The following is a 16938-nucleotide window of genomic DNA, read 5'->3' on the forward strand; positions in this document are numbered from 1 at the left end:
TTTGCAGCAAGCATTTCTTTTACACGCTAGCAAATAAGAATGTTCGCAAGCAGTTTTGTCATTCTTCAACACACCAACTACAACATTTCCTACTTTTCGGCCACTTGAATCAGTGGTTTCGTCAATGCTCAACCACAGTTTTTCGCTATCACATACTGCCCGAATTCTTTGTAAAGTTTCTTCGTAACATTTTGGGAGATAGTTTTTCCTTAATGTGGATTCGTCTGGAGGCTTAAAATTAATGTACTTTGTAGGAAATTTCTCAGTCCAGGATTATTTATTTTACCAAGAGGAATGTCGGCGCGAACAAATGCTCTGCACACATCTAAATAATACTGGGGATATTTAGATGGGCCTGCATTTGAAGTAGCTGGTTCAGCTATTAGTAATTGTCGCGAACGGACACGCGAAGCAGCCGCAGTATGCTTATTTCCATACAAATGCTGGATTATTTGAGAACGTTGATCTGCACGTACTGTTTTACCACACGGTTGGCAAAATAATACTTTTTCATCGGTAGTGAAAATACTTTTAAATTCCACTACATATTGTTGAAGACGCGACCTTGTACTCGTCTTCTCTTTTGGCATTATTTTGCAGGTTATGACACACGCATTTACGGTAAATCACTGTTTCAATAAAAAGAATAGCAGCGTACACTGAAAGAAATATTTCTTATAAATCCATACAAAATCACACGACCACGGGAATGATATATGGACCCGAACAGCTAACCTTACTCTTAGGAGTGATGAAATTCCATTACCTAATGGTGGGGCAATATTCGTCCGAGTTTCCCATGTCGTAACGGAATTACGTCACCTTATATCTCCGTGATTGCCTTTCGCTGATATTCTATAAACAAAACCCGAGAGGGCTGACTCATAAAGAGTTGGAATGACATCATGCAAGGAAACACCTTGTGCAGCAAATCAAATCGCTATCTAAATGTAACGACGTAGCCAGTGACCAGCAAGTTTTAGAATGTATGGAGGGAAGTCCATAAATAGCCGAAACATTCAGATACATTATGTTAAATACACTGTTAAAAATACCGTAATCGTAAAATGAAAATATGAGCATTGTTTTATAACACAGAAGCATTTTAAATTTAATTGATCAACAAATATTGCCAATTTATGTGCTTATTATAGATTTTCTTAAAATATGTATTTACATTTAAAAATGTGAAAATATGTGTTTTTATGTGAAATAAGATTCAGTTTTTACACTTGGGGATGCATAATAGGAATAATGAACTTTGTAACTTGCTTAAAACTTACGCAAAAAATAAAAATAAAATGTAATTACATAAAAATCCGCTCCCTAGTTATGAGGGTGTTTAGGGGTTGTAGTAAAGATGCAAAGGAGAGGGCAATAAGTCTCTGGTAAGACCCCAACTAGATTATAATTCCAGTGTATGGGACCCTCACCAGGAGTACTTGATTCATGAACCGGAAAAAATCCAAAGAAAAGCAAGTCGATTTGTTCTGGGCGCTTTCCGACAAAAGAGTAGCATTACAAAAATGTTGCAATGTTTGGGCTTGGAAGACTTGGGAGAAAGAAGAGTAGCTGCTCGACTAAGTGGTATGTAGGATGCTAAAAGGTTTGTTTTTTCCACCTATTCAATACATATAAATTTTATAAATTAGGAATTTATTATTGATTCCACTTGAGACATGTTTCGCCCTTCATTGAGGGCATCATCAGTCAAAATATCACCTCAAGGTAAAAAGTCAAAATATCACCTCAAGGTAAAAAGGTGATATTTTGACTGATGATGCCCTCAATGAAGGGCGAAACATGTCTCAAGTGGAATCAATAATAAATTCCTAATTTATAAAATTTATATGTATTGAATTGGTGGAAAAAACAAACCTTTTAGCATCCTACATTCAGTATCTTCAATACGGATAACAATGATTTTTATCACTTGTAAGTGGTATGTTCCGAGCTGTCAGCGGAGAGATGGCGTGGAATATTAGTCGACGATTGAGTGGCGTTTTTAAAAGTAGGAAAGATCACAATATGAAGATAAAGTTGGAATTCAAAAGGAAAAATTGGCGCAAACATTTATTTATAGGAAGGGGAGTTAGGGATTGGAATAACATACCAAGGGAGGTGTTGAATAAATTTCTAATTTCTTTGAAATCATTTAAGAAAAGGCTAGGGAAACAACATATAGGGAATCTGCACCTGGGCGACTGCCCTAAATGTAGATCAGTATTGATTGATTTGATTGATCATCAAACGATGATTTAGTAGTGCATTTGGAGAGACCTCGACCATTTGAAAGCAGAGCCAGGATTCACGAGGCAGAGGTCTCAGATGATTCATCAGAGATAATCACTGGAGGTAAAGTGCAAACAACCCATAGTACGAAATCCCACAAGAAAATGAGGTTATAAACAAAAAGGTACTCCACATTGTATCTAAATGTTGCCACAATATTTTTCAAGATATTGGAAAATAACCCCTACATTTCAGAGGAAAAGTGGACAGTAATGTTTGCATCAAGTGGACGCAAACATTTTGATCCTGGCGATGGAGGTGTCACGACCGCGTGTCACCCCTTTCATATCTCAGTGCCGAGCGAACGGACTCGAACGAGTCTCGAATCCGCGACCTCCGACGACAAAGGGATTGGGAGTATTGTTCTAGAAGCTAAGTGAATATATAACATTGGCAAGAAGTTACAGTGAGGGATAATTTTATTTGAGTGAAAAATTTGAAATATTCAAGGCATAAGGTTTCGTACCAATCTAACATAAAATAAAATTTAGTGGAAAGTTAAACCAGTGCGTGTGCAATATTGTGAAATATCCAACAGCACGGCACTAGTGTACAAACAGAAGCGCAATAGGAGCCCTAAGGGTATTTCGAGAAGCCAGTGGAAGGAAATATCACGTATGCCAACGCAGTGATTTTGATGCATTAGAAAAATACTTTGTTCAAGAGTGTTCCATGACACTCCCTATTAGTTTAGTGGGAGGAACACATGAGCGATTCAGACTGAGACACAACAGATCTCTTGTAGAGTAGGGGGTGATGTTCTCGAAAACTTGAACTGAGCATTAGGCAGAGGTTTTGAGAGACTAGGGGGAGAACCAGATACTGTGGAAGATGCGTGTGGCAATGAGCCACAGAGCAAGTTGGATGTGGCCGGGCACCACGGAGAGAATCGGTACAGATACTGTGGCAGACGCGTGTGGCAGTGAGGGACAGCGGGAAAAACGAACAAGCTACTGTGAAAGACGTAGGAGGCAGGTCGCCACAGAAAAACTTATAGGCTAGCTGCAACGAATAAGTTACTTGTCGTAGCTGTGAGCCTAGAGACTGGAAACAATTGCCGATCCAATTGTTAGAAGAGCCCGAGTAATGTAAGTGTGCCTTTCCTCAGAGCAACTTAAACTTGCAACCAGTAGTGCAGGGAGATCAGTCAAAGCTGACTGACGATGGAGTTTGAAGGCGCAGTGTGGAGGTAATATGTGGTTCACAGAACTAATTAGAACTTGATGAAATATAGCCCAATTGTTTATTACCTGCTTATTCTTGGAAGAATACCACATGCTTGTTGCTATTTATTGTGGAGAGAGGCTTTATAAACTTACGCGAGAATGGAACTGGGGTCATTATTCTTTTTACATTGCCTGATGTGCATTCAGATTCAGTAACCAATATGGACTCAGTGTGTGAACAGTTTTGATTTATACTTGTTTGGCTGCAGTTCTCTTAGCTTCATTTAATTTGATATTTTCTTCGCAAACACCTCACTTGACATTGTACGCAGCTAAGATTTGATTTAATTTCACCTAGCATGCTGATGTGTCTATGTTAATTCCTCATACAGTGACATTACTTGGTATTCTCAAACGGTGATGGTACTTCTTATTCATTGTATATATGAGGTCAAAATGGGACGAAGATCTTGTACTTCTAAACTGTTAGTAATAGGCTAAGCAGTCTAAACTGGATAAAGATGAGGGGAATTGATGCAGTGTTTTCCTGGGTGGTGATGTTTGGGAGTAACCAACCAACCTATAGATGGTTGTGGCAATTGGAAAGGCCCAGAAGTCAAGACTTAAGAAGTGAGCATTGTGTTAGGTTAGGGATGTACTTAGCAAATAACTGGTTTCAAATCATAATGCTAGTTGGGGCACCTTGTCCTCACTAACTAATACCGTATTTACGCGAATAATCCCCGCACCCTAACTTTAGGTAGGCTTATTTTGAAAAAACAAAATGCCAACTTTGACGCAAAAAACCGCATCCCAATTTCATGCCTGATTTTGAAAAAAATGCCAACGTTGGTGCAAATAAAACCCGCACCCCAATTTCGTGCCGCAAGTTTAAAAAAAAAAAAAAAATGTGCGGGTATTATTCGCGTAAATACGGTATGTTGAGTGAAAATAATGTGTGTTTGAATCTGTTATAAGGGATACCACATGAGGTATGTATGTACAGTGTAAATTTTTAAGTGATTGGTACAGAATTATATATTTGGGTCGATGACCTCGATGTTAGGCCCCTTTAAACAACAAGCATCATCATCATCATCTTCAAGAATTATATATTATGTTGTTTGTGAAATGGGCAAGATGGAAATGTAATTGTATATTGTGAGTAATGTTAGAATCTTTTTAAAACTTTAATTCTCAGTAAATTTAATAGTTAAACATATGATAACTTTTACTCATGGAGTAAAAGCCTGGCATGTTACCTAAATTTAATTTAATTAGGGGTAAACAGTAACAGGTAAGGTTATTTGGCAAGTTTGGAGCATCATCATCCTGATGACCGTCGCCTTGGGAGGGGAAGTTCTGTCATGCTCTGTGAGTCAATTATTCCTTTAAGTTGTTTGCAGGTGGCGCTCAATTTCGTTATTTATACTTTATCCTGGTGACTATTCATTCATGTAGTATTTTCTGTTTCGCCAAGCAGTTTATAAGGTATGTGCAAAATATTGATTATAATATACATAATTGGGTGATATTTTGAAAGGAAATAAAAACAGTTGTTCTCACTTCTTTTCTTTTCTGCATTTAGGGCAGATTCCCTATCTGTTGTTTACCTAGTCTTTTCTTAAATAATTGCAAAGGATTTGGAAATTTAATGAACATCTCTACCTTGTTAAATTATTCCAATCCCTAACTACTCTTCCTATAAACAAACATTTGCCCCAGTTTGTCCTCCTGAATTCCAACTTATCTTCCCAGTCCAAACTTTGCAAAATTTTTGTAACACTACTATTTAGTTGGAAATCACCCTGAACAAATCAAGCTACTTTTCTTTGGATTTTTCCAGTTCTTGAATTAAGTAATCCTGGTAAGGGCGGTCCCATACACTGGAACCATACTCTAGTTGGGGTCTTACCAGAGACATAGTGCCCTCTCCTTTACATCTTTACCACAACCTCTAAATACCTTCAGAACCATGTGCAAAGATACCTACCCTTTATTTTCAATACTGTGATTATCCCAATGAAGATCTTTCCTTATATAAACTCTCTTAGTGTCAGAGTCACTGTACGCGATCCTCAAAAAAATGGACAAAACTTGTGAGCATCACTCTGACAGACGTTTGTTTCTTTATTCTTTCTAGACCAAAAATAGGGCTTAATCTAGGCATGGCCATTAAAGAGAGTCAAGCTACCATGTTCTGAGAGCATTCTTTTGTTTTCTTTGTGGATGATGATGTGATCTGGGGAAAAGATGAGGAGGAGGTAAAACAAGAGCTGAATGTACTAAATGGAAGGATTGAACAATGGGGATTGAGGATCAACATGGAAAAGAGCAAGACAATGGTGATGAGTAGAGGACGTAAAGAAGGACAAGGAGCTACCAAAATTGGAGGCAAGGAACTAGAAGTAATAGTACACTTCAGCGGGAAGTGAACTAACAGAAAATGGAAGAATGGATATGGAAATTAGTAGGAGGATACAACTGCTGACAGTAGGGTACAGGCAGCTGAAATGAAGACATAAGAAGAGCCCAAAAACCAAACGACAAATTGGAACAGAACAGATTGAGGTGGTTTGGACATGTCAAGCAGATGAAAGAAGAAAGACTGCCATGGCAACTGGAAAGACAGGATGAGGAAGACCAAGATTATGATGAATGGACTCAGTGAAGAGTAGCATAGGACAATGGAATCTGGATTGGAACCCGTGTTGGATGAGGAATGAAGGAGAGACAGGACAAAGTGGAGAGAAACCATATTTGCCTCCACCTGGTGTCAGCTTGAAAAGGGGAAATGATTTCTGTGGGAAAAAAAAAAAAACAGAAATACACCTATAAACTACATTTCAACAAAATAAGAATATAAAAATTCAAGATTTAGTTAAGCAAGTTAGAGGACAAAGAAGGCAAACTAGAGAGAAATAAAATGTTTATATACAAAATCTTTACATTAGTCTCTTCAGAAGGACTGGATTAGAGTAATTCTTAAATAAGATCAAAATGGAAGAAAATGGATTGACTAAATCGTGGGTAATTGGGTCAAGATAGAGAACGCTGAAAAAAACTGACAGAACCTCATAATCACCATCAAGTGACTGGATTATTCAATCATGCTGCCTTGTGGTATCATTTCTCTTTGTATTGTAACCTAGGAGGATGGAGGAACATAAGGTTAGTTTGAAAATCAAGCTCTCTTTTGACTTAAAAAAATGTAATAAATCTATTTTAAACATTTACATTCATTTATGTTTGTTCCCTTTTCTTGGCTGCAACTGACTCTCTAGGTCGAGTAGGGTCGTATTTGTACGTCTTCTGGATTGGACCCATGCCTGCCTTTTGGAACCTCATTTCATCCAGACGTTGCCTTTCCTCAAGTTCCTTGGTTATTTTCATGTTATTCCAGGCTACAAAAACATGATCCACACAATTAATTAATATGCCATGAACAGGAGTAGAACAAATAAGGTTTCATAAACATTTGCATTTCCATCAATTTAACTTGTTAATTATTATACCTGCTCTTGGAGTAAAACTAGTATGAAGGTGAAAATAATGGAAACATATTTCAGAGCAATAAAATTTATTAGTGGAACAAAAGGTACTAATCTTCATAATTGGCCTATGCTTAACTATAGAACAAAATATAGAACCCAAGATCATCGGAATGAGAATAGCTCCAAAACAAACTTTCTTCAGAGTATTCCAGGTATTTCTGGGACCACTGAAACCTCATGGTTCAGTTTTTGTTTTGGCTGGGGGTTTAAGGCTAGAAGCCTTCCTGACTCAATGTGATTTTTTCAGGCAATAATTCCAACCTTGGGTCTATTATCTGAATGAAAAGTCAGCAGCTAAGTGACTGAGCAAATCATGCTTGCCCTTCCTAACAGAACAGCTTCCCAGTTTGTTGTTTGTCTATCCCTTAGTCCTGTTTTTCAATACGGGACGGGGGATGAGGTGAGATGAATTTATATGACATGTTTTTATGGCCAGGTGCCCTTCCTGATGCCAACCTCAATTAAGGAGCTAATGAAGATAAAATGAATGATGGTAAATTAAATTAGGTAAGGAGGTGGAAGGCATTTTCTGTGGTCTATGAATTGGAACTCTCCCAGCATTTACCTGGAAGTGAAAATGGGAAAGCATAGAAAACCACTCTCATGACAGCCAATGGTGGTTTTGGAATCCACGCATCTCCCAAATGCAGAACATGGCTCCAGAGACGTAGAACATTAATGTGCATTGCCACTCTGCTTGGTAACAGCTTCCCAGTACTGGTGATAATGCTCTAATATTAGTTTGATTTGGTGAGAAAAAGGTAGAACTCCCCACAAGATCATTAATTAAAACCCAATAAAATAAAAGTAATGCGATGTATACAGGTCACTAACTTTGTACATCCAGAGGAAGCTTACTACGAAACAAAGTATACAATGTCAAATTACATTTCTAACAACTTAGTAGTGCAGTAATCAAACTGAACACTATCAAAACTGATTCTGTACATCAGAAAATTATTACAATGTTTCTTTTTTTGTTTTTACCTGAATTAAATCATAGCATACAATAATTACTACCACAACAACCTAAGTTTACTATAGTTATATCTCTCTAAAATGTATTTATACTTTGGTGACTTGTAGGTAATTATTGCTATATAAGTGTTTGACAATTACAGCAACTTCCGCTGACTATTCACAATGACAACAATTTGATACAAAAATAATTGATAAAATAATGAATAAAACTTACATTCCCTAAATCCATCCACAAATCCTTGTTTCTTAACTGGCAACGAAACTTTGGAGTGTACAACAAGAGGCTCAATCTTGCAATAATCTCTGACAGCAGGTATCTTCAAGATTCCAACTTGAAGGAGAGAGATAAAGTTTGATGAGACCCAGTAGCAAAGGACGGCCTGTTACAACAAATAAATGCTGAATATTTGAAACATATAAACAACAAGACAGACAATTAAGGGTGAAATATGATTGCATGAAATACCAAATCTAGTAATCCATTCCCAAAATAAAATGAACCAAACTGTGCATGATTTAATTGCTGTACAATAAAAAACACATGAAATGATCATTTCCTGAGTTGTATTCAATACCATTATTACCTAGTAATTTTTCTTTTGAAATTTATTAACCATGTTTTGTTTCCTGATAAAATTATGAAAAAAGGGGGTTCGCACCGGTTCGCCAGTGGACTTGAGCGAAATAAAACAGCTCTCACAGACAAATAAAACAGCTCTAACAGACCAAACACACTTTTGACCAGATGGTCAACGGTTCTAAAAGCGGAAGTACCCGATGATAGAAGACATCTAAGAACTATCTACAGTACTGCAGTATGTCAGGTAGCATCTATAATCCAGGTTGGGAGTGGATACCAACCGTGTCTGTAGCCTATGTTAACCCATATCTGCCCAAATTATTTTTCTGTGGAATACTGCAATATATTTTGTAAGTAAAGTTGTTTGTAACCTAAATGAAAGGGGATAAATATTGAAACCAATAACAATTAAGGTGAAGTTTATTCTCCAATGCAAAACTACGATTAGAGCAATTATGAAATAACAAAGAAATCTCCCAGAACAAATTAGACAACTTGGAAACTAGTGACTGGAGAAACATGCCAAAATAAAAAAAAAGCTGCTAAAGAAACAACTCCACTGGTGGAATAAGGATTGTGAAGGTGCACTAGGGGAAACATTATGAGCATGGAAGATACTGTATTCTACAAAGAAACACTGTGATTATTTGGACTACAAGAACCAAAGGAAGGTAACAGGCAAATTTTTGAGATCTGCTAAAAGAAATAACAAAAAATCTCCAAAATGATACTGAAGAAGACTTCCAAAAAACAACACAAGAAATTTCTATGAAACTTTCAAAACCATGTTAACAAAGTATCAACTGCCAGGTTTATGTTTAAAAAAAAGAAAATTGTGTACTGCCTATCAATAATAAGGAAAACTGTGAACCATTGACAGAATGCTTCAGTGAAAGTCCACACTCTGTTTTCAGTCATTCGACCGGGTCTGGAATGGAATAAATGAACCACCCATCTAGCGGCGAGGATATGAATTGTGCCAGCTGCTGAAGCCTGTCGCACTCCTCTGGAGTAATGATTAATAACAGACAGATGAAATGAAACGATATTGGAGTGTGTTGCTGGAATGAAAGATGCCAGGGAAAACCGCAGTACGCGGAGAAAAACCTGTCCCGCATCTGCTTTATCCAGAACAAATCTCACATGGACTGACCGGGATTTGAATTGCGGAACCCAGCGGTGAGTGACTGGCGCGCTGTCGCCAAAGCCATGGAGGCTCAGCAGAATGCTTCAATAAAACCGGCGAAAAGTTTTGATAAAACAGAACCTGAAAATATTACCGTAATCCAAATTCAAAACCACCAGACCAAGTGATGATATGATTGAAGAACTTCATAAACTTACAGAAGAAATTTGGGAAAACCGAGAAAATTCAAGAAGAATGGAAATGTACTCCCCTACATCCATTACATAAAAAAAGGAAATAAATATTAACAAATATAGAGAAATTTCTTTAGTGGCTGTTATGTACAAAATCCTATCCAAAGCCCTTCATCATTTGGAAGAGCAAATGGACCATCAGCTCAGTGAATATCGAGGAGGATTTAGGAAGGGCAAGTCCTGCGTAGAACAAATTTTAAATCTAAAATTGATCATCAGATTCTTCTGTCTCAGAAGCAAAAATCATGTCATAACCTTTGTAGACTTCAAAAAAAAAGTTATGATTCTGTGAACAGAGGAGCACTCTTCAATACTCTTGAAGAATTTGGCACAGATAAAAAAACACCCTAACAATACAGTAATTGAAGATTACATGCAATGAACTTCACAGTAAAAACTTGTATTGACAATGATTTCATAATACACTTTTTAAGCAATGTATTTTGTCTACCTTTTCAATACTGTTTTGATAATAATAATAATAATAATAATAATAATAATAATAATAATAATAATAATAATAATAATAATAATAATAATTGTATGGCCTCAGCTACCGTGTGCAGACACTTCAATTTGACGCCATCTGGCTGTCTGCTCGTCAATTTCGATGTTCTGTTTTACTCTAGGCCCACTAGATTGCAGACCGAGTAAACCGAAATTCTCTTGGGCATCTATGGCTGACATTTAATTAATTTTGTCGGGTAAACACCAAATGTGTCACCGACATCGTACGATATGGAGTGTCTAATGGACTTTTTTCCGCCCTTCAAAAATCCGCTATCTTGGGATCCGGAGGCCGACACTCTACCAACTGATCCACAGAGGCAGCTACTGGTTTGATATTCACTTGTTTTAAATGAAATATACAGTCATATTAAATTACCGTACATGTTTCGTTCTCCTTTGAGGACATCCCCAGCTACAAATTGACATCAAAATATAAATTCTAACTATGTAGACTAAAAATATACAGCATTAATATATAAGTTGTGTTGGGTAGTCAGCCCGAAGGCTGGTTTGGTCCTCTGCAGCTCCGCCAACAGCTGTCATAAATAGCCTAGGCGTCACTGAAGAGGCGTACTAGGGAAATGAGGAGTGAGGTAGTTTTCTGTTGCTTTCCTCACCGAGCCAATCTGCCAAGTCCACTGAAAAGCATGCACCAACCGACCCTATGAGCGATATTTTCACACCATTCATAACAGGGACTGGCTGCATAAGGAATGGTATTACTAGCATCATTCATACCTCAGTCACTTTCATATTGTCAAAGCCAAGGATAAGACAGAGACAGATCAATGAAAGTAACAAAATTACTCTAGCCCATACCAGAAGACATAGTGCACTGTAAACCAGTGGCGGCTCGTTGATATGAGCAGTGGGGGGCGCGCCTTAGTTTCATAATTCCATAACATATCTCAAGTTCTTCAAACCATGTCATCAAGATACACACTTCGAACACTATACGGTGCAATGCATATGCAATTATTATTATTATTATTATTATTATTATTATGCGTGAATGGTCCCTTTTGGAACACACAAAGCTTTATTTATGATATGCTTTCATCTGTTGACTAAAGATCCTCTTCCTTTCTTACGTCTACTTGGTACCTGCTCTTTTTGGTACTTCATTCTCTGGAGTAACTTCCCACGTGTCAATTTTCTTTCTATATATGTTTCGATTCAAAATGTCTTCGGGTTGAATTTGTGCGTTCTTCATGTCCGCTTTTGTTTGTATTATTATTATTATTATTATTATTATTATTATTATTATTATTATTAACATTTGCCTGTTCTTGTCCACGATCGAATTATGTTTACGAATAGTTTCGCTGTAGTGATCACTCAAACAAGACACGACATTGACTTTACCAAGCATTTCAAAGTCCATGGTACTATTGATATCACCCCTGTGGTGATCCATTTATCTCCTTTCCTAGAACGGGAGAATAGCAGGCAAGGAATGCAGTAAAAGGTTTCTGAGATATCACTTCCACATATCCGCGCGTTCTTGTTATATACGTCAGGAGAATTAATTTGTCTTTGGAAAGCCCTATTTTCATTTTCCTTGGTCTCCGGTCTTTTCAACGAGAAGTCTGGTGTCGGCCTACCACACTCCTTCAGTTCGACTTTCTTCTCGATAGAAAGAGAAGAAAACGTTAGTTCTTTAATATGTTCGATGGTAATCATACTGTACGAAGTGCAAACATAACACTACGCCTACATATAAATCGCAAACTTTCTCCTAATTTCACCTCGTCACAGTCACCTCACGAGATCATTCATCAACACACAGCTAAACCCCTCGCGCTCTCCAGTGAGTATGGCCAACATGAGTCAAGTGCGAGGAGACAGAAGTTACAGTCGTTACTCGTTTCGTTAGTTAATAATCCTAAAAACTACAAGACTATTTTAAATATATACCGGCACATTTAACTCAGGTAAGTGCCACAGTAAAATAGTGACTAGTTTTAGGAGAGAAATGGCACAAACTGACCCCTGTTAAATAGAAATCAAATCAGCAATGTTTCGGGTAGGTTGGCTGCAACCATGGGCCGCGGCAGAAACGCGCCGGAATCTCCGTTAGAACAGCACATCTCTAGTGTGCCTCTGATTGGCTCCTTCAAGGCCAGTCGAGCGAGACTCGGAGTATTTGGTCCGCTATGAGAGAGTGCCCTCCTGCGCCGGGCCAGCAGCGCATCGGGCCGCAGTACAGAACAACTCGCGCCCTTGATAATAATAGTAAAATATTTCGCTTGTTAACATTTAAGATTAAAATTCCCTAATTTAATGGAACCCCGTGGGGGGCGCGCGCCTTAGCGCCTCCCAAACGAGCCGCCGCTGCTGTAAACACTACATCTTGCCAGCAAAAGTTAAGAACAACAATTTGTCACTGTCTTCCCATTGTCTTAAAACATACTGTTCTTGTTTGTATTAGTAAAAATAAGAAATACCAACGTCAAGGTAAATTCGTTGTTTTAAATACACACTAGATATGCTGATTAAGTAATAAAATTGAAGTGTACATGTGATGTCTCGAATATTACAAAGCAGAAAAACAAGTAACGATCGATCCTATCTAATTAGAATAGTAAATTAGGTAATTTGACAGGGCTTAATAATAATAATAATAATAATAATAATAATGATGTTACTGGTTATACGTCCCTCTAACTACTTTTACGGTTTTTGGAGACACCGAGGTGCCGGAATTTAGTGCCGCAGGAGTTCTTTTACGTGCCAGTAAATCTACCGACACAAGGCTGACGTATTTGAACACCTTCAAATACCACCAGACTGAGCCCGGATCGAACCTGCCAAGTTGGGGTCAGAAGGCCAGCGCCTCAACTGTCTGAGCCACTCAGTTCAGCTTGACAGGGACAATGGATCGAGGAACACCTCTCAAAAAGTGTTACGTAGTGAAGAAAATGTCTTGCAGACCTGTAACTTGGGTAGAAATAACTTATTTCATTCCCATCACCTCCATTTGAAACTCCTCTTGAAACTGAAGCTGCACAGTGGCCTTTCTGTTTCCAGATTCTGGAGTAATCCAGTCACTGATTACATTACCTTAGCCTGCAAATTTAAACTTTCTGATCATTGCACGAAGTTCAAATAGTGATCTTTTATATTTCAGGCATGCTGAATCTGGAACTGAAATCAGTTTTCCTGTATCGCATCAGGTTTCTTTGCAAAATCGAAAGGAATATAGGAGACTCTCATGCATATACATATGCTCTATTATAACGTGTAAGAAATACTGTTAATATTGTTATTTTTATTCATCTGAACATATTTATATTACACTGTTATATTTATGAGCATAAAAATTGTATATATAGTGACAAATGGTCCAAAATTTATCATTCATACGCCTGGTAACGTGCTGTAGAATTCAAAGTCCATGCTTTCAATTCTATGCAGTACAACCTCGTTAATTCAAAGTCGTTGGGATGCAAAAATCGGACTTCAAGTTATGTGATTTTGAATTAACTGCCAAATCGTAGTTAAGAAATGCCAACCCTTGCGGCATCACAAAATATTCTAAGACCCCTTAGTGCATGCAATTAACCTTGATTCACAGTTTAAACCTTTCAATGCTATGGAAAGGAAATATTTCCAAAATGTATCCAACAAGGTGCATTTACATTATTCAAATAATGCACTTGGATAACTCACTGGCAAATACAACCTCACGCAAAAAAGGAAACATGATTTGAAGACGAGGAGAAATCTATAATGGCTCCCCTGTGCAAGTGCTTTATTCACTGGATTACTGTACTGTGTGCATTTTAGATGCCTTGTACTTGCACAGAAAGTACCCGATGCCCTTAAAACATTGTGGCTTTTCAAACTTTTGTATGATGGGGGGAGAAAGTTTCTCGCTTCCATCTGCATTACAACACAGTACAGTGACTCTAGTCTTGTACAATTTCCCGCCATGTCACTTCTCTCTTAATTCAGAAATGCCAACCCTTGCCGTGTCCCAAAATAGTTTAAGACCCATTAAAGTATGCAATCACCTTGATTCTCAGTTTAAACCAATCAATCAATCAATACTGATCTACATTTAGGGCAGTCGCCCAGGTGGCAGATTCCCTATCTGTTGCTTTCCTAGCCTTTTCCGAAATGATTTCAAAGAAATTGGAAATTTATTGAACATCTCCCTTGGTAAGTTATTCCAATCCCTAACTCCCCTTCCCATAAATGAATATTTCAAATGCCATGGAAAGTGCTATTTCCGAAATATATCCAACAATAAGATGCATTTACATTATTCAAATAATGCGCTTGGATAAAACACTGGCAAACATAACCTCATGTAACGAGAGATTATAAAAAAACATGATGCAAAGAGAAGAACAAATTATGCTGACTCCCCTGTGAAAATGCTTTATCACTTGGATTACTGTACTGTTTGCATTTTTAGATGCCTTGTACTTGCATGGAACGTGCCTGATGCCCTTAAAACATCGTGGCTTATCGAACTTTCATATGACGAGGGAAGGAAGTCTCTTGCTTCCGTTTGCATTGCAACACAGTACAGTGACCCCCACCCTTGTACAATTTCCCAGCTGGCATTTCTCTCCTTTAAAACCATAAGTCCATTTGGGCTCTGTTATTAAAATAAAATAAAAACAATGCAGTTTCATTAGCATTGACAATATTGTTCGATGCATACAAAATCACTGTATGAGCCACGCTTTTTCGCCAACTGTCGGCATCGCCAGTGTTCGCTTCCCCGCACACTGCCTGCTACGTGATATTGTGGCATTCCTTAAAACGCTGAATGCAAAGAAATTACGATTTCACTCAAAATTAGCAAATATGAAGCACACTGTACACACGCTGAAGTGAGTGAAAGTGCGGAAAGCTACCCCTGCATATTTTGTTATGATGCGAAAATAAATTTGAGTTTAAATTACTCTCTAAAATACTATTTTTTTTAAAATGTAAAGGCAGTTTTGAATTTGAAGTCTGAATTTTGGTAATGGGACCAACATTGTTCTTCGAATGATGAATTATCCGTATTTCAAATTAAACAATTTAAATAACATGCAAAACCGTACCTCATATTTCTGGGAACGAGAGCTTCTTCGAATTACGCGAGATTTTGAATTAACCAATTTCGAATTATTGAGGTTCTATTGTATCTTGGCTTACTTTAAGAAACTTCGTTTTGTTGCTTTTCTTTTGTGAGGTGTAGTTGGATTGTCTCTCTTTCAGTAACCAGCAGTAACCTGCCAGCCTATTCTGGTTCCATTTCCCTTGATATCTGCCTTCAATTTCCTTTAGATCCTGGAGGAATATTTCTCCTTGCTCTTCACTCAGCATTAATAAATTCTCAGGGAAATAGTACAGATGTGAATGTAACATGAGCACCTTTAAGCTCACATTACAGCCTCAATTTGGGAAATAAACAAGCATTCTGTCCACCATTTGTTTGTAGTCTGGATCTTTTGTAATGCCAGGAAAGATTTTGATTACATCCTGGAATGCTTTCCATGCCGAATGTTTGGTTGCGCACATAGCGTCTTCTGGACCTGTGAAGATGCTCTCTTTTATTTTCGCATTATTGATGCTTGGGAATCAATGACACAGATAATGGAAGCATTCACTTTCATTGTTTATAGCCTTAACGAATTGTTTCATAAGTCATAGTTTGATAAGAAGAGGAGGTAACAGTATGTTGGATTTTTCAACAAGACATTCCCTTTTTTATGTTTTTTCAAGCCAGCAATCCACTGATTATGCGGCTGCCATTCCTTTTGTATCCAGTGCTGTGACCTTGCTCGAATGTCCCACTCACACACAAAACAGGGATGTTTTGTGGAACCTGCTTGTAGACCTGTCAGAATACCATTTGCCTTTTGTGTTCCTGATGCTTTGCTTTACACATCATCATCTCAAGATTTTTGTATGTTATTGCATAATAACTGAATGGGCAATGGGAACTGATACAAGTTCATTTTCATTGTGAAAATGAACACACTTCAAACTAAGCTTGGAAGCAGCAGTAAAAAGTCTCCAGTGAGTGGAGTCATAATGTGGTACTCCTGGTTTCAGCATAACCTCTGGAACATTGCTGCAGTAAACCAAAGCCCCCTCGTCAGAAAAGAAGGGTAGAAATTCTTCTTCGCTTTGTCTGTATCAACAGTACATCATCCATGGTGCCAACATGTTCCTTTCACGGAGTCTTAGGCCCATGTACCTCGGCAGATTCCTTCATAAGACCAAGATCTCAAACTAAGTCATTTAACGCACTTTGCTTGAAAAGTTTGGGTTATTTCCCCGCAACTTCTGGTGAGAAATCGCAGTCAAAGTTAGCACCGATCATTTCTGCCTCATCTTCATACGAGGAGCCACCATTTAATTGTTCCGAATGCTGCGGTACATCAGGACCAGGAGGAATGGGCAGAAATGCTTGAATACAAAATCTTACTTTTGTTCCTGCTGTTAATTGCAGGAAGTTAAACTGTAA

General features: G+C 37.9%; 1 protein-coding gene across 2 annotated transcripts in view; it reads right to left on the reverse strand.

Moving 5' to 3' along the window:
- Positions 1-6370: 6370 nt before the first annotated feature.
- Positions 6371-16938, reverse strand: part of OXA1L (OXA1L mitochondrial inner membrane protein) — a 133986-nt gene continuing 123418 nt past the window's right edge. Inside the window, exons 6-8 of one of the 2 annotated variants that reach the window (XM_067159753.2) lie at positions 8208-8373; positions 6696-6862; positions 6371-6606 (exon numbers count right to left, since the gene is read on the reverse strand). In XM_067159753.2, coding sequence (XP_067015854.2) covers positions 6702-6862; positions 8208-8373 — 327 coding nt within the window. In that variant the 3' untranslated portion in view covers positions 6371-6606; positions 6696-6701. Of the gene's footprint in view, positions 6607-6652; positions 6863-8207; positions 8374-16938 lie in introns of those variants that run through there. The other variant, XM_067159752.2, reaches the window with a different exon arrangement.

The sequence above is a fragment of the Anabrus simplex genome, chromosome 1, assembly GCF_040414725.1.
Source record: "Anabrus simplex isolate iqAnaSimp1 chromosome 1, ASM4041472v1, whole genome shotgun sequence".
Lineage (NCBI taxonomy): Eukaryota > Metazoa > Arthropoda > Insecta > Orthoptera > Tettigoniidae > Anabrus > Anabrus simplex.